The sequence below is a fragment of the Myotis myotis genome, unplaced genomic scaffold, assembly GCF_014108235.1.
Source record: "Myotis myotis isolate mMyoMyo1 unplaced genomic scaffold, mMyoMyo1.p scaffold_m19_p_18, whole genome shotgun sequence".
In the NCBI taxonomy this organism is placed as follows: Eukaryota; Metazoa; Chordata; class Mammalia; order Chiroptera; family Vespertilionidae; genus Myotis; species Myotis myotis.
Window position 1 is genome coordinate 607,396 of NW_023416322.1, and position 18,385 is coordinate 625,780.

The following is an 18,385-nucleotide window of genomic DNA, read 5'->3' on the forward strand; positions in this document are numbered from 1 at the left end:
TTTTTTTTTATCTTACTTTTTTTGTAGCAGTGGTAAATGGGATTGTTTGTTTATTTTCTCTTTCTGATAATTCATTATTTGTGTATGAAAAAACCATCGCTTTTTGGGTGTTGATTTTGTATTCTGCTTCATTGCCAAATTCATTTGTTAAATCTAGTAGTTTTTTGATGGAGTCTTTAGGGTTTTCTACGCACAATATCATGTTGTCTGTGAATAATGAGAGTTTTATTTCCTCCTTTCCAATTTGGATGCCTTTTATTTTTTTCTTTTTGTCTGGTTGCTGTGGCCAGCACTTCCAGTACTATCCTATATAATAAAACCCTAATATGCAAATCGACCGGACAGCAGAACGACTAGTCGCTATGACACGCACTGACCACCAGGAGCAGACGCTCAACGCAGGAGCTGCTCCTTGGTGGTCAGTGTACTCCCACAGGGTAGCGCTGCTCAACCAGAAGCAGGGCTCACGACTGGCGAGTGTAGTGTCGAAGGCGGCGGGAGCCTCTTCTGCCTCCGCTGCAGGCGGGCAGTAAGGAGCGAGGGGTCCCAGACTGCGAGAGTCCTGGACTGCGAGAGGGCGCAGGCCGGGCGTAGGGACCACCACCCCGCCCCCATACCCCAGTTCACGAATGTCATGCACTGGGCCTCTAGTCTTGAATAAGAATGGTGAATAAGAGTGGACATCACTGTCTTATTCCTGTTCTTAGGGGAAATGGTTTTAGTGTTTGCCTATTGAGTATGATGTTCTGTAGGTTTGTCATATATGGCCTTTATCCTGTTGAGATATGCTCCCTTTATTCCCAGTTTGCTGAGAGTTTTATCAAAAATGTGTGTTGGATTTTGTCAAATGCTTTTTCTGCATCTATTGATATGAGCATGTGATTTTTATCTTTCAGTTTGTTTATGTGATGTATCACGTTTATTGGTTTGCGCATATTGTACCAGCCTGCATCCTTGGAATAAATCCCACTTGGTCATGGTGTATGATCTTTTTAATATATTGCTGGATGCGATCTGCTAATATTTTAGCATCTGTGTTCATCAGGAATATTGACCTGTAATTCTTTTTCTTTGTAGTGTCTTCATCTGGTTTTGGAATTAGGATAATGCTGGCCTGGTAAAAAGAGCTTGGAAGTGTTCCTTCCTCTTGGATTTTTTGGAATAGTTTGAGGAGTGTAGGAGTTAGGTCTTGACTGTTTGATAAAACTCCCTTGGGAAGCCATCCAGACAGGGCTTTTGTTCATTGGGAGTGTTTTGATTCCTGCTTCTATTTCATCAGCTGTTACTGGCCTATTCAGGTTTTCTGATCTTCCTGATTCAGTTTTGGGAGATTGTCCAGCTTGTTGGCATGTAGTTGTTCACAGTATTTTCTTACAATCCTTCGTATTTCTGTGGGGTCAGTGGTTACTTCTCCACTTTTGTTTCTGATTTTATTTATTTGGGTCCTCTCTCTTTGTTTCTTGATTAGTCTAACAGTTCATCAACCTTGTTTATCCTTTCAAGGAATCAGCTCTTAGTTTCATTGATCTTTTGCATTGTTTAGTCTCTGTCTCATTTATTTCTGCTCTAATATTTATTATTTCCTTCCTTCTACTTACTCTGGGCTTTTCTGGTTATCTTTCGAGTTCTTTAAGTTGTAGGGTTAAGTAGCTTTTGTTCATTTTTCTTGTTTTTTGTGTGTTTTTTTTTTGTTTGTTTTTTGGTAGGCCTGTAGTGCTATGAACTTCCCTCTGAGGACTACTTTTGCTGGGTCCCAGATATTTTGGGTTGTTATGTGTTCATTTTCATTTGTTTCCAGGAAATTTCTTTCTTTATCTCATTGGTAATCCATTCATCTGTAATAATAAAAGCATAATATTCTAATTAGGCCCGACGTCCTTCCCAGACAACCTTCTGGATGAAGCTGGGGCTGCGAGGGAAGCCCGAGTCCTGGGTGCCAGAGGGAAGCTGGTGCTGGCAGCCAGGGGAAGGAAGGCCTACTCTTGCACGAATTTCATGCATCAGGCCTGTAGTTGTTTAATAACATCCTATTTAGCCTCCATGATTTTGAATGTTTTAGGGTGTTTTTACTGTAGTTGATTTCTAATTTCATTTCACTGTAATCTGAGAAGATGCTTGATAAGATTTTAATCTTCTTGAACTTGTAGAGACTTGTTTTGTGTCCTAACTTGTAGTCTATCGTTGAGAATGTTCCATGTGCACTTGAGAAGAATGTATATTCTGCAGCTTTGGGGTGAAATGTTCTATAAATGTCAATTAAATCCATCTGAAAATGTGTCATTTAGAGTTCCTATTTCCTTGTTACGTTTTTGTCTGGAAGATCTATCCAGTGAAGTCAGTTGGGGGGGGGGGGGTGGTTAAAGTTTTCTACTATGACTGTATTGTTATCGATCTCCCTTAATGTCGTCTAGCAGTTTTTTCGTGTATTCAGGTGCTCTTATATTGATGCATATATGTTTACCAGTGTTATATCCTCTTATTGGATTGATCTCTTTAGTTTTATGTAGTGATCTTTGTTGTCTCTTGTGATGGCCTTCATTTTTGAAGTCGATTTGTTGGATATGAGTATTGCTACCCCAGCTTTATTTTTGTTTCCATTCGTATGGATAATTTGTTTCATACCTTCACTCTCATCCTGTGTGAGTCTTTTTTGTTCTGAGGTGGGTCTCTCCTGAACAGCATATAGTTGGGTCATGTTTTATTACCCATTCAGCTACCCTGTGTCTTTTGATTGGAGCATTTTATTCATTTACATTTAAGGTTATTATTGACTAGAAGCCTGATGCATGAAATTCGTGCACTCGGGTGGGTCCCTCAGCCCGGCCTGTGCCCTCTGCAGTCCGGGAGCCCTTGGGGGATGTCCCACTGCTGGCTGGGCCTAAGCCGGCAGTTGGACATCCTTAGTGCTGCTGCGAAGGCGGGAGAGGCTCCCGCCACTGCCACTGCGCTTGCTAGCTGTGAGCCTGGCTCATGGCTTCTGGCTGAGCGGCGCTCCCCCTGTGGAAGCGCACTGACCACTAGAGGGCAGCTCCTATGTTGATTCTGCTGTTCTGTCAATTTGCATGCAACCCTTTTATTATATAGGATAGGTACTTATTTATTGCCATTTTAATTCTGTATGCCTATATTTCTCTGTACTGCTTCCATTAAGGCAGTCTCTTTAGCATTTCTTGTAATGCTGGTTTGGTGGTGATAAACTCCTGTAGTCTTTTTTTTTTTGTCTGGGAAGCTCTTTATTTCACCATCTATTTTGAACGATTTGTGCTGGACATGGTAATCTTGGTTTCAGATCCTTGCTTTCCATTACCTTGAGTACTTCATACCATTCCCTTCTGGCCTGTAGAGTTTCTGATGAGAAATCAGGTGTCAGCCTAATGGGAGCTCCTTTGTAGGTAACAGTTGCTTTTCTCTTGCTGCCTTTAAGATTCTCTCTTTGTCTTTAAATTTTGGCATTTTAATGATAATGTGTCTGTGTGTGGGCCTGTTTGGGTTCTTCTTGCTTGGGACTCTCTGTGCCTCCTGGACTTGTGTGACATTTTCCTTCTCCAGGTTAGGGGAGTTTTCTGCCATTATTTCTTCAAACATGTTCTCTGTCCCTTTCTCCCTTTCTGCCTCTTCTGGCACACCTGTTCTGCGAATAATTTTACATTGCACATTGTCCCACAGCTCCCTTAATTGTCCTCCTGTTTTTTAATTGTATTTTCTTTTTGGTTCTCTGGATGCGATTTTTTCCTACACATTCTGTAACTCACTGATCCTATCCTCAACTTCCCCTAATCTGCTGTGTATTCCTTCCATTGTCTTTTTTATTCATGCTATGTCATTCTTCATAGTTACCAATACTTTTCTCATTCTATTGAGCATCTTTGTCATCATTACTCTGAACTCTATGTCCGATAAGTTTTTAATTTCCATTTCATTTAGCTCTTCTTTTGGAGAATTCTGTTGTTCTTTCATTTGGGGGTTGCTTTTTTGTCTCCTCATTTTGGCTGCCTGTTTGGGTTTGTGACGATGTATTAGGTAGATCTACTATACCTTCCAACCTCTAGTGCACTGCTGTGTCAAACGCTGTTTCTGACTCAGGCAAAGATTAGGCAATGACTCAAAGCCTCCAGAGACCTACCTCTGCCTGCACACTGATTGTAATCAGTCTTGAGTAGCTGAAGGCAATTGTCCACAGGTGGAACTTGAGGTTTTCCGATAGGGTGGGGCAATTGCTTCTGCCTGGGGGCTAATTGTTATTTTCAGTCTCTTAATGTGCCTCAGAAACTCCACAGGTTGTGGCAAGGGGTTTTCCAATAGGGTGGGGCAACTGTCTTACCCCCAGGCAAAAACCACCTGGATAGCAAAGCTCTGCCTGAGAGAGTTGTCCTCTGCAGCTGAGGGAACGACTCAGCACAGGAAACTGGGGTGTTTTCGCTCTGAGCTCTACCCTAGCAACCTCCAGCCCTGGCTTCTGTTCACACAGCTCCAGTCTACTCTGCACTCCCTCTGCTGGAGCCCAGGGTGAGTGGCTGCACTAGAAATTTTGTGCGTTGGCCCTTTAAGAGGGTGCCTGAATTTCCAGCCATCTCTCCCTGGCAGACAGCAGCCCTGCTGCTTTTCACAGCCAGGTGTTATGTGGGCAACTTTCTCAGTTCTGGTGCTCTGGGCTGAGGAGCCCAGTTTGGGGGTTACACCCCAGAGTTCTCAGTGGCAACCCCCCACAGCTGGGATATCCCTCTGGGACTTCAGCTGCTCTCTGTGGAAGCCCCACCAGCCCTTTTGCGCCTCTGCCCCTCCTACCAGTCTCTATGTGGTCTGCACTTTCAGTCCTTGGTTATCAGGGTTCTCTCTCCAGCTAGTCTTCAGTTGATTATTCAGGATTTTGTTTTGTTTTGTATTTTAGTCATAATTCCAATTTGATCTTGGGAGTGTGTCTGTGTAGCATCCACTTACTCTGCCACAATTTTCAATCTCTATTTATTTCTTAGTGCAGCTTATTTCATAATATGTTTTGTTTTTTCAGATGCGTTATGAGAACTGGTTCAAATAAAAAAGTAGACTTCTCCCATAATTTATAATAAATGTTGTATTTGCCTGTCATTTAATAGTTAACTGCATATGTTTTTTCAGTCTTAGAAATGTTTGGTGTCTTGTCTGGTGTGGCTTAGTGGTTAGAACCAGGAGGTCTTGGATTCAATTCCTGGTCAAGGGTACATACCTGCGTTGCAGGTCCCTTCCCTTCCCCCTGATGGGGCACATGTGAGAGGCAACCAATCGATGTGTCTCTGTCACATCAGTGTCTGTCTGTCTGTCTCTCTCTCTCTCTCCCCCCTTCTCCCCCCATCTTCCCTTCCTTCCATTCTCTCTAAAAATCAATGGGAAAAAATATTCTCCTTCCTTGGATCAAGGTTAGGAAAAAAGAAATGTGTGGTATAGAATAAGGTGACCATAGGATTTGTCACCCAAATTGGGACACTTTTTAGAATGAAAGGTAGTGCTAGTAATAATTATGCCAGGACATTGGGTTCCAGTCAGGACTGTCCCCCCAGAGAAGGCATTAGCCAGGACCTTCCCTGACTCGAGGAATTCTGTTTGCAATGCCCTGGACTCTGGAGCTTTATGTACTGAGATTTTTACCATCGAGTGGTTCACCAGCCACCTGGAGCTCAGGCCACTTCAGGGTTGTGTGGCCCTAATTGTCTCCAGATGGACGCTGGCTGAGTGTCTCTTTTCCTCCCCTTCAGCTCCACCCAGACTCTTTCCTGGTATTTCTTCTATTGGATTTTTCTTTGTTTTCCAAAGAATATTTTGGCTGATAGAACAAAGCCAGTCAGCACAGATGTGCAGAAGTCATTACTAGAGTTTATCACATGGAAATACACTTATAAATCAGAAATGTATTTTCCAAAGCTGTTTTGGACTCTTCTGATGGACGGCAGCATTTGTACTTCTGTCAGTGTGCAGACCTGGTTTCTGAAATAACGCACATGTGACAGGTCTTTGTTCTGGTTGTGAGTGTGGCAGACAGCTTCTGCTGGCGTTGGGAATTTACCAAGTCCAAGGCAGACGTTTTCTTCTCCCTCTCCAACTGAACTCAGGCTGATCACCTTTGTGAGCACAGTCATTACCTGTGTAGACCACTGTTTGATTCCAAACAGCCACCGGCAGGCAGAAGAAAGGCCGTGAGTCATGTTGCAGGGAAGGCTGCCTTAAGCTACTTTTCCACTCGGCCAAGTGTTTTCTGTCCAGGGGGCCAGCGGGCCAGCGTTGCCAAAGTCCGTGGAAACTTGTCTGGGTCTTCCCTCTGCACTGGGCTGTGACCCTCCTTCCCTGAGACGTGTGCTCTGCTGCGTGTTCCAGTTCCAGGCTTCTCGTGGCGCTGCCTCTGCCAGGCCCCAGGGTGCGGGGCTGTGAACTCTTGTTTCCTTTTTGCCCGGGTGCCTGTCCACGACCGAGCACAGTCCAGGCCTCTGTGTCCGACTCTCAGATTGGTCTCCCTCCAGACTTCCAAGTCTCCGCACCCTTGCGGGCAGCAGTTTCCATGACGTCTCTGTTTTAACCCTTTGAGTGCCAACCAGTATCCTAGGAACTATGCTAAAATTGCCAAGGCATTTTTGCCGATTTTACAGCAGTTTAGGAAAAAAATTATGAATCTCAAGTAAATGAAGTTACATATTCAAAAATTTAAGGAAACCTTTACTACATTTGTCTTCATCTTTGACATATATTGTTTGCTGATTGTATTATAAAATACTAGTAGAAAAAAAAATTGCCGATAGCGCTGCCGGCACTTTTGGCGAAAGACAGGAGGAGCGCGCTCGCACTCCCCGGCACTAAGAGGGTTAACCTCGCAGGGTGGACACCGGCACTGTGGAGATCTCAGATCTAGGTCCTCTCCACGCTCTGCCCCCAGCCACTTCCTGCAGCAGAAACCCTGCTTCCTCCCTTTCCACAAGTCCGCAAGTGCTGTTGGTAGTTTCCAAAAGTTACCTTGACTGGGCACCTGCCTTCATCTTCTCTGCCACCCTCAGTATCTGTCCTCAGTCCCCGCCTGGCTCACCACAGTTCTCCTCTGACGGTCTCCCATCCCGCCTTGTCTCTGTCAAATCCACTTTGACACAGTGGTGAGGAGTCGACATAAATGGAAATAAATCCCTCTTGTGGCTTTTCCTTAGGTGAGTAATTCCTTATCATATGTGCCTCCCTCGCTTGCTCAGCTGTTGGCGGGCGAGTGGCCTCCTTTGCATCCTTAAGCTCGCCCTCTTCCCGCCGGCTGCTCTGAACCCCGTGCGGTGCTCCCTCTCCCTCCTGGACCGTGTTCTCCAGAGGAGATGCTGCCAGGGGTCTCCTCCCACCGCCTCGTCCGCCCAGCGCTTGGATGTTTGTTTTCTTGTATCTGACCCATCTTCCACATCGAGGCCTTGAAGGCTTGAGACCCCATTTCTCATGGTTCCAGTTGGATCCTAGCACCCAGCACAGTACCTGGCACAGAGCTGGTATTTAGTAAATATTTGTTGGATGAATTAATGAAAAATATGAATCTAGCCATGTCCAATTTTGTGTTAATATTTTTCCTTTCTTGGTTTGAGCGTATCTAATTTTCTAAATCCAGAGCATCATATGTAGAGAAACTCCAGACAGATCTAAGATTCTTAGTGAGGAAGGTTTAAAGAGCAAGCTGAGGAGCATGACTCGTAGTGATGCCCCCAGTTCTGGTTCTCCCTTCACCTTGGGCTCTGCTTCCAGCACGCCCCCAGTATGAATTCCTAAGGTGAAGATCAGGGGACACTCAAGGAAGTCTGCTCTTTAAGCTAATGGAGTAACTGGTTAACGTCACCCTCGTGTTTGTCAGTGATTCACGGTCTAGAGTTTATGCTCAGCTTCTCGGTGCTTTCAGTTTTCTCCTGAACACACGTATGTTGTGTCTCCCCTCCCCCACCACACACTGTATTAGGGAGACTGTTCAGTTTCGTTGTCACAGGTTGTGAGTGACCACAGAACTTCAGTCCTGGTACATGATGCTGTCCTTCCTGTCAGTCAGCAGGGACTTCCCCCAGTTTCCCCGTCACGGTGTCACCTCTGTTCCAGCAGCACTGTGTGCGCCTCGAGCTCAGTGCACACATGAGCCACGTGTTATTACTGTACCCCTAGCTCTGGCACATAATAATTGCTCAATAAATGGTGTCTGGATAAACAGTTTACAAAATGACATTAGTGCTGTGTGGTTTATACTTCCCTCCTTTTCTGTTACATTTGCTTCTATCTTATAGTATGTTCTGTCTGTTAGGTTCTTGTTTTCATAAAAAGTTAATACTAGTGATAGTTTTCTTATCGCAAAGTTCTTGGGAGTTTAGGGTGCAAGGAGACATGTGTGTGCTTGTTTGTTTCAGCTACGACCATTCTGTCTCCAACGACAAAGCCCTGATGGTGCTGAGTGAGGAGCCAGTGCTGTACCTCCCGCCCCCTCCGTGCCAGCCGCTCATCAACACCACAGAATCCCTCAGGTCAGTGGGCCTGTGTTTGCTTCAGGACCCAGGAAAGGATCAGTTCAGATCGAGTAGCTGGGAGAATCTCTCAGTTGCTCGTCAGGTAACCACAGGCATTTCAGGTGTCTGGTTATCCCACCAACGGATCAAGGTGGTATGCTCATTCCATGTGGTGGTATTGGGAGTGCAGACTTGAGACTTCTCCTTTGGAATATGGGTGATGTTAATATAAAAACCCAGGTGAGTGGTAGACTGGCGGGCGGTGACCCCCCAGCAGAAGGGCCCTTTTCCTCATGAGGAAGATGACCAAAGAAAACACGTGACTCTGCAGACACTTCCCCGCCGAGCACTTACTTGCTTCTCCCTTATTTTTTCTCTGTGATTTTGGATCCTACCCTTGAACTTCAGAAACTGCTAACGTTTTTATGTGACTAGTAGTGACCCACTGTAGTTAAGTAGACGTGGTCACACTGCTTCTCAGCTGCTCCCGAGGAAGGACAACAGAGTGCAGTTCCAGCAGAACCAGGCTCCGTACATTGCCGGGTGGAAAATTGGAAAACTGGGATTATAGTACCTTTTCCCCCAAGCATTTGAGCTCATTCTTTTTCTTCTCACAAGAGGATGGGTTTCAAAGGCTGCGACACACTGCTGCTGCTGGGAGCTGTGCCTTCTCCACAGAACCTGTCTGTCTCCACTGCGCCTGTCTGTCTCCACTGCGCCTGTCTGTCTCCACTGCGCCTATCTCCACTGCGCCTGTCTGTCTCCACTGCGAAGTCTGTCCCCACTGCGCCTATCTCCACTGCCCCCGTCTGTCTCCACTGTGAAGTCTGTCTCCACTGAGCCTGTCTGTCTTCACTGCGAAGTCTGTCTCCACTGCGCCTATCTCCACTGCGCCTGTCTGTCTCCACTGTGAAGTCTGTCTCCACTGCGCCTGTCTGTCTCCACTGTGCCTGTCTGTCTCCACTGCGAAGTCTGTCCCCACTGCGCCTATCTCCACTGCCCCTGTCTGTCTCCACTGCGAAGTCTGTCTCCACAGCGCCTATCTCCACTGCGCCTGTCTGTCTTCACTGCGAAGTCTGTCTCCACTGCGCCTATCTCCACTGCGCCTGTCTTCACTGCGAAGTCTGTCTCCACTGCGCCTGTCTGTCTCCACTGCGCCTATCTCCACTGCGCCTGTCTGTCTCCACTGTGAAGTCTGTCTCCACTGCGCCTGTCTGTTTCCACTGTGCCTGTCTGTCTCCACTGCGAAGTCTGTCTCCACAGCGCCTATCTCCACTGTGCCTGTCTGTCTCCACTGCGAAGTCTGTCTCCACAGCGTCTATCTCCACTGCGTCTGTCTGTCTCCACTGCGCCTGTCTGTCTCCACTGTGCCTGTCTGTCTCCACTGCGAAGTCTGTCTCCACTGCGAAGTCTGTCTCCACAGCGCCTATCTCCACTGCGCCTGTCTGTCTCCACTGTGCCTGTCTGTCTCCACTGCGAAGTCTGTCTCCACTGCGAAGTCTGTCTCCACAGCGCCTATCTCCACTGCGTCTGTCTGTCTTCACTGCGAAGTCTGTCTCCACTGCGCCTGTCTGTCTCCACAGCGCCTATCTCCACTGCGCCTGTCTGTCTCCACTGTGCCTGTCTGTCTCCACTGTGCCTGTCTGTCTCCACTGCAAAGTCTGTCTCCACTGTGCCTGTCTGTCTCCACTGCGAAGTCTGTCTCCATAGCGCCTATCTCCACTGCGCCTGTCTGTCTTCACTGCGAAGTCTGTCTCCACTGCGCCTGTCTGTCTCCACTGCGCCTGTCTGTCTCCACTGCGCCTGTCTGTTTCCACTGTGCCTGTCTGTCTCCACTGCGCCTGTCTGTCTCCACTGCGCCTGTCTGTCTCCACTGTGAAGTCTGTCTCCACTGTGAAGTCTGTCTACACAGCGTCTATCTCCACTGCGCCTGTCTGTCTCCACAGCGCCTGTCTGTCTCCACCTCGAAGTCTGTCTCCACTGCGCCTGTCTGTCTCCACTGTGAAGTCTGTCTACACAGCGTCTATCTCCACTGCGCCTGTCTGTCTCCACTGCACCTGTCTGTCTCCACTGTGCCTGTCTGTCTCCACTGCGCCTCTCTGTCTCCATTGCGCCTCTCTGTCTCCACTGCGAAGTCTGTCTACACAGCGTCTATCTCCACTGTGCCTGTCTGTCTCCACTGCGCCTGTCTATCTCCACTGTGCCTGTCTGTCTCCACTGCGCCTGTCTGTCTCCACTGCGAAGTCTGTCTACACAGCGTCTATCTCCACTGCGCCTGTCTGTCTCCACTGCGCCTGTCTGTCTCCACTGTGCCTGTCTGTCTCCACTGTGCCTGTCTGTCTCCACTGCGCCTGTCTGTCTCCACTGTGCCTGTCTGTCTCCACTGTGCCTGTCTGTCTCCATTGCGCCTGTCTGTCTCCACTGCGCCTGTCTGTCTCCACTGCGCCTGTCTGTCTCCACTACGCCTGTCTGTCTCCACTGCACCATCTCTCTCCACTGCACCTGCCTCCACTGCACCTGTAGTGGCTCAGGAACAGGAAACACTTTCATCCTCCGTTTCTATGTGGGAGGTATTTGGCTATGGTTTTCTTTGAATTTTGATCTCATGACTGAGGAGGTTAGCATATAGCAATTCATGTGTTATTAAAAACAACTGAGCTTCAAGTATCTTAGCTTTTTCAATTCAAAAAGCAATGTTGAATCCTCAGGCACTTGGCATACTTTGGAATCTATGGAATGTGGTTAAATTTATTTCTAAACAGGGGTGAGACATTTACTTCTCTGTAATGTATGAAATTAATGAAGCTGTTTTACAGGTTAAACCATGAACTTCGAGGGTGGGTTCACAGACACGAGGTGGAGAGGACCAAGTCGAGAAGAATGATGAACACTCAGCAGAAAACACGCGTTCTTCAGGTGGGTTTCAGCGTGTGCTCCCACGGGGCTGGTGTCTGTGGGGAGGCTTCCCCCAGCTGGATGCTCTGTCCCTGGAAGGTTGGGAAGCCTGACCCTTAGCTGCCCCTTCCGCAGGGTCGCCAGCACTGGGTCAGGCTGCATGCCCTCAGATTTCCTGTGCGGCCCACTGCCTTTCCTGCTCTCTCCCCCAAACTTGCTTTCAAGACATCCATACCAAATATTTGGGCACGAATGAAATAACAGATAATACTGTGTCTCTTTTTCTTAGAGCTTTTAAAAAAGAGGGTGTTGAAGCACAGGGCAGCTTGGAAGGGTAGGCCCTCCCCATAGAGGTGTCCCTGAACTTCTTTAGGACCCGTGTAGTTGGTGGTGTTCATTGTCACTCCATCATCCTCAGCTGTTCATCACAGTGCCCGGCAAACATTTCCTGTGGTGGTGGCAACAGGGCAGGTGCTTTTCCAGATGCTGGGGCTGCAGCAGTGAGTGTAATACAGTCCCTGCCTTCGTGGCACTTACATTCTGGTGGGAGAGAAAAACAATCAACAAGCAGACAAATATTTCAGTGACCTCAGGGTGAGATGTGCTCTCCAAAGAAGCCGCAGGCTAGAGGGGAGAGTGAATTGGGGCCTGGTGGCTGTTGTAAGAGAAGGAGTTTAGAGAAGGTTGCTCTAGAGCAGTGGTTCTCAACCTTGGCTGCACATTAGAATCACCTGGGAATCTTTTTAAAATCCTGATTTCTGGGCCTCATCCTCCGGAAATTCTGTTTCTTTGTTACTAATGTTGTGGCCCCACCCCATAACAAGGAAACAGAATTTCCGGAGGATGAGGCCCAGAAATCAGGATTTTAAAAAGATTCCCAGGTGATTCTAATATGCAGCCAAGGTTGAGAACCACTGCTCTAGAGCAGTGGTTGGCAAACTGTGGCTCTCGAGCCACATGCAGCTCTTTGGCCCCTTGAGTGTGGCTCTTCCACAAAATACTGACTTCTGCACATGGGCCACAAAGTTTCAATCGCACCGTATATGCGCGCCCGCACGTGATATTTGTGGAAGAGCCACACTCAAGGGGCCAAAGAGCCGCATGAGGCTTGCGAGCCGCAGTTTGCCGGCCACTGCTCTAGAGAGATTCCACTTGAGTGAGGTATTGGCAAGGTAATTAACGCTGGCAATTGTAACATCTGGCCTCAAATTCTCAGTAGCCTAATGGAATAAGAATTGGTTTCTCCCCTCACACAGTCTGATGCACATCCCTATGGTGTCCTCTGAGCAGTGACTGAGGAGGCCAGAGGCCAGGTCTAGAGGAGCTCAGGTTCCGACATCCTTAGTGTCTAGGATTGTCCAGTGTTTCCCTCTCTGGCCTCCCCAATACCCTTTGTTCACATATCATGGCAACTTTATTGGTTGCGAGGACTTCTGGAGGCTACTGGCATCATTGCCAGTGTCCCAGGCAGCGCAGCGTCTCACAGCTGCTCATGGCATGGCGTGCAGCAGACAGTCCTGCGGGAACTCACGCTCCCACAGCTGCACGTTGGCCACCGTGGCCAGAGGAGAAGTGCTCTGTCTCCTTGCGCTTCCAGATCTGGTGCATCGAGCACAGCTTGTGGGCAGGACCAAAATAGAATCCAGAACCCTGGGGGCTAAATGTTTGGCAACATCATTTTGGGGCGTATGTCCTTGCTGTGCAGGGAAGAGCGAAGGGTGGCAAGAGTGGAGAATTCCACAGCTGATGCATGGGCTTCGTGAATCTAGATTAAAATCCTTGGCCTGAATGAGTTGCTTTGCTGTATTTTTTGATATAATTTCTTGTGATTGTATTCTGTTTATTAGAGGAATAAATAGAATTTACTGTGTAAACGGTGGTTGATGTTCCATAATCTGGAAGGAATTTTAATGCAATGAAGATAATTTTGTGTAATTTCGCAGCCTTGGAACATCTGAGGGAGATTTGTAGTTTACTCCTGTCCCTTTCTCTGCATCTTGGGGGCACGTCTGTCTGTGTGAGTGTGAATAGAGGCCGGAAGTGTGGGACACAAAGCTATCACAGGGAAAGGAAAGACGGGTGGGGTGGGGAGGACCAGTGTCAGCTGAGGGGACAAGGCCCGTTCAGTCAGAGGAGGGAGAAGGGTCCTCGCTCAGGCTGCTGTCCACACCTGAGCTCACAGCATTCCTTGACTCGCCCTCAGCACTGAGCCTGCAGCTGCGCTGCCTAGTTCCTCTCTCCTCTCAGCCTTTCCCCTCACATCTCCCCTCTCGGATGCTAGATGGACACTAAGATATTCTGTATATTGACGAGTTGACATTTCCTTGAAGTTTCTATCATTTCTAAGCATTATATACATGATTTGGCTTGTGTCATTTTATAATTCTACCTCTTCCTAGACTGAGTTTTTAGAAAAGTTAGAGGGTCAAATCAGTGAAAATATTTTTCAGAATGAAAGCAAAATAAAGATATTTCCAGATGGACGAAACTATTATACTTTCTCTCTAGAAGATCTGTATGACAAGAAATACTAAAGGAGGATGTTTGGACTAAATGGTCTCAGGTAGAACCCTGCTGCACGAGGAGGAGCACCAGGATTGGTGAATGTTTGGTGAACAGAAATGCCCCCTTTAAGTATCTTTATTTTGTGTTTGTGTGTATATAAATGTCTTTCGGAGACTTGTGTTTTTTTTAAAGCAAAACTCAGAACAGTTTTTTGGTGGGGTTTACAGGTTATGTAGGAGTAAAATACACGACAGTAAGAACAGAAAGGTATAGAGGTAGTAAATACAATGTACTCTTACAAAGCTTTTATATGTTCAGATCATACTTCAGGGTTGGCTGTGGTAACTTAAAGATCAAAGTATAGTCTCCAGAGCCACCTGTAAGAAGTCACACTACGAACCAGCGCAGGAGATGTGACTGGGACACTAAACAATGTATTTGACCAAAAGAAAGCAGCAGAGAACCAACACATACACAGCAAATAGAAAATACAGACCACGATAGTAGACGTAAGCCCAGCCACCTTCGCAATAAATGTAATAGAGTAAATAAACCCGTCAGTGTAAAGGGAGAGATGGTCAAACCAGGTTCTTTAAAGGTAAGACCCAACTGTATGCTGTTTGCAAGAAATAACATCCTATCTAATAAAAGACAAAAGGGTAATTGACCGTACCTTTGCTACGCTTCCCATTGGCTAATTAGGGTGATATGCAAATTAACTGCCAAGAAAGATGGCAGTTAATTTGCATATGTAGGCGCAGGAGCAGTAAGCGAAGGCTGGCGTGGCGAGCGACGAGCAAAGAGGGAAGCCCACCACGCCAGCCTCCGCCATGCCCCCGGGGCCTGCGGAGAGTCCGCGGAGAGGACCGGGCCTCCCAAGCGGAGAGTCGCCGCGGTCAGACGGCGCGGTACCGGGGCCGGAATCAAGACGGAGGCGACTCAGACGCCTGGCGGCGGCGTTAGACCAGCAAGCAAGGCCTTTCAGCTGGGACTCGGGGTGGGGGTGGGGCGAGGGAGGCGAGCCGGAAATAGAGAACTACAACTCCCAGGAGGCTTAGCGGCCGGGGCCCGGGTGCTGGGCTGTGGAATCGGATGGGGCGTGTCGTTTTGTGAGCCACTTTAACCTAGAGATTTGCAAGGTTGGAAGTTCTGTGCTGGGAGCCGGGGAGAAATAGAGCTGGAGCAGAGAGAGGGGACCATGGCAGACATGGGCTTTGAGGAGTTCTCAGCACCTCCCGGCTCGGAGCTGGCGCTGCCTCTGCTGTTCGGTGGTCACATCCTGGAGAGCGAGCTTGAGTCCGAAGTGGAGTTTGTGTCTGGGGGTCTAGGCAGCTCCAGCCTCCAGGAGCGAGACAAAGAGGAGGAGGCAGCCCGAGGCCGGCGGCGGCCTCAATCGCAGGAAGTACCAGGTGCTGGGTTGGCGCTGCAGGGAGATCGAGCAGGTGAACGAGTGGGTCCTGAACAGGCTCCATCAGGTACAGAGGATAACACGAAGACTCCAGCAGGAGCGGAGGTTCCTCATGAAGGTCCTGGACTCCTACGGCGACGACTACCGGGCCAGCCAGTTCACCATCTTACCGGAGGACGAGGGCAGCCAGGGCACAGACACCCCCACCCCAGGCAATGCTGAGAACGAGCCTCCGGAGAAAGAGGGGCTGTCCCCGCCCAGGAGGACGCCAGTGCCCGCAGAAGCCAGCAGCCCGGCCCCTGGCAAGGGGCCCAGCGGGCGGAAGAGGTGGCGAGCACCATGGGAAGGGTGCCGGGCAGGAGTCCCACTGACTCCGGAGCTGGCCTCCATGCAGATAAAGGTGGAGGAAGACTTTGGCTTCGAAGCGGACGAGGCCCTGGACTCAAATTGGGTTTCTCTGGGGGGCCAGACAAGCTGCTGCCCTACCCCACCCTAGCCAGCCCCTCCTTTGACTGACCCCCCCCAATAAATGGACCCCATGCTCCCCTTGGCAAAAAAAAAAAAAAAATGCTAAGCCCCTCGCCCGCCACGCCGGCCCCTCCCGGCGAAGAGCGAAGGCCTGGGTTCCAGGCGCCAGAGGAAAACTGGTGCCAGCAGCCAGGGGAAGGGGCCCCCAATGGGCCCCAGACTGCGAGAGAGCACAGGCCGGGCTGAGGGACCCACCCGAGTGCACAAATTTGTGTGCACTGGGCCTCTAGTCTATATATATAAAAGGCTAATATGCAAAGTGTCCCCTCGGGAGTTTGGGAGACGGGGAGTTTGATTGCTCGTTATGATGTGTGCTGACCACCAGGGAGTGGCACAGAACATGGCAGGTGACCAGCAGCTGTGGCAAGTTGCTGAGGGAGCGAGGGAAGGAGGTGATGGGGAGGCAGGCAGGCGGGGAACCTGGTAGGCCCTTATCACTGGCCAGGCCTAGGGACTCTACGTGTGCACGAATTTTCGTGCACTGGGCCTCTAGTCTGTATAATAAAAGCCTAAGTGACCATTACGGCAGAACAACTGGAACGACTAGTCTCTATGATGCGCACTGACCACCAGGGGCAGTTGCTCAATGAAGGAGCTGCCCTCTGGTGGTCAGTGCGCTTCCACAGGGGGAGCAGTGGCTCAGCCAGAAGCCTGGCTCACGGCTGGTGAGTGCAGCAGCGGTGGTGGGAGCCTCTCCCGCCTCCACAGCAGTGCTAAGGAGCAGTGAGCCAAGCAATAAGGAGTGAGCAAGTGGGTGGTAAGGAGTGAGGGATCGAAGATTGTGAGAGGGATGTCCGACTGCTGGCTTAGGCCTGATCCCCGCCCCCCCCCCCCCCCGGGGCCTAAGCCGGCAGTCGGACATTCCCCAAGGGGTCCTGGACTGTGAGAGGGCACGGGCCGGGCTGAGGGACCCTCCCTCCCCCCAGTGCACGAATTTCGCGCAGCGGGCCTCTCATTTTATATATAAGCACACATAGATGAAAAATTAATGGGTGAAAAAGTGTGATACTGTGCAAACATTAAGTATTAGAAAGCTGCTGTGGCTACATTAATCAGACAAAGTAGACTTCCAGACAGAGAATATTACAAGAGGTGACAATGGAAGTTTCATAGTGATGAGAGCACGTTTAATGAAGAAGACAGAGTTCTAAATACATAGGCTCCTAATAACAAAGCTTCAACATACATAAAGCAAAACTGTGACAGGACTAGATGGAAAAGTGGACAAATCTACAACAAAACTGAAAGTGTTATGTAAAATCTCATTTCCATGGTACTGTCTAACTCACATTTTTGCTGATTTTGATCTTTTGTCCAATCCCTATAACTACTAATGTCAAAACTCTACCAGTTTTTCAGAGGTTTCTATGTTAATTGGTGTTAAGTCTTTGATAGCTACATGGCTTGTCCAGTTTCTATTTGCCTAATGTCTGTGTGAGTCAGCTTTTTACAGCCTGGTCATGTCTGAGTCTAGGGACAAGTCTTGCTTATTTTGGGGAACTCTCCTTAATGATGGCTTCATCCATAGCTGTATTTAGGCATGAAGGTTTTTGCGTTTAACTCAGTAAACAGTAGGATCTAGCTTTATTAAGGATCTTTCGTACTTCAGGAACTTTTCAATGGGAAAATAATTATTTTAACAAGCATAAATTGTTATATTTTCAATAATACTTATATGACCTGGTCATAAAACTTGTGATGCTTGGACTAAGCTTTTGGGCTATTTTAAAAAAAACTTTATGGGAAGTGTCTTAAATGTCATAACCTCCATAGGACACACCCCTCAGTCCAGAATGAGACCACAGGAGTTCTGATTTCTGTGTTGGCGCTGAGTCATATAAACTCCATATGTCAGACTATTCATGAAAAAAACTATATGAATGCTTTAATGAGAGTTCATTAGACGTGAATGTAGAATGAGTCAGTATCGGAAGGCCTTCATGTGATTTCATTACATTGAGTCCTTTGTTTCTTCCAGGGCGCTCTGGGACAGGGCTCCGGCTCTCAGCTCGTAGCTGTCCAGTACACAGAGACCACCAGCATCAGGTGAGAGAGTGTGGCTGCACCTGGTCATGGATTCTGTATCTGTGAACCCACCTGCTTGCTAAGATGTCCTTGTGACCCCAAAATCCATACGCGAATTGCATTCATGGTCGTTTGCAAATGTGCGTAGCTGTTCCCAGGTGAGGTCACCAGGGCAGCGCCCTGCTTCCTGGAGCAGGTGTCCTTCCCAGGTGTCAGTGCCATGGTCCCCACATCCCTGTGCTTTTGGTTGGCAATTTCCCTGTTTAAAATGGCCCAAGTGCGGGGAGTGCTGATGTTCCCGGCGCTGGAGGGTGGATCGGTGACCCGGGAGAAACGGCTTGTTGGGGGAGCTTCAGTCAGACCAGAGCCACCCGAGGTCAGAGTTAGCGAGCAAACAGTACATGGTCAGAAGGTATCTGAACAGAACACAGAAAACCAGGTGACACGTTGGTCAGTCAATGACAGCGCTGCAGCCAGGGTCTTGCTGACCCTGCTGTCCCTTAGGGGAGTGGTTCACTGTTTGCTGAGTCAGTGTCCACAGAACATAAATGTC

General features: G+C 48.5%; 1 protein-coding gene and 1 pseudogene across 3 annotated transcripts in view; both read left to right on the forward strand.

Moving 5' to 3' along the window:
* Positions 1-18,385, forward strand: part of ATF6 (activating transcription factor 6) — a 143,535-nt gene that overhangs the window by 64,374 nt on the left and 60,776 nt on the right. For all 3 annotated transcript variants that reach the window (XM_036342270.1, XM_036342272.1, XM_036342273.1), the window contains 3 exons: positions 8,376-8,489; positions 11,288-11,387; positions 17,786-17,853. In XM_036342270.1, coding sequence (XP_036198163.1) covers positions 8,376-8,489; positions 11,288-11,387; positions 17,786-17,853 — 282 coding nt within the window. The remainder of the gene's footprint in view (positions 1-8,375; positions 8,490-11,287; positions 11,388-17,785; positions 17,854-18,385) is intronic.
* LOC118672680 lies at positions 14,214-15,795 on the forward strand (annotated as a pseudogene).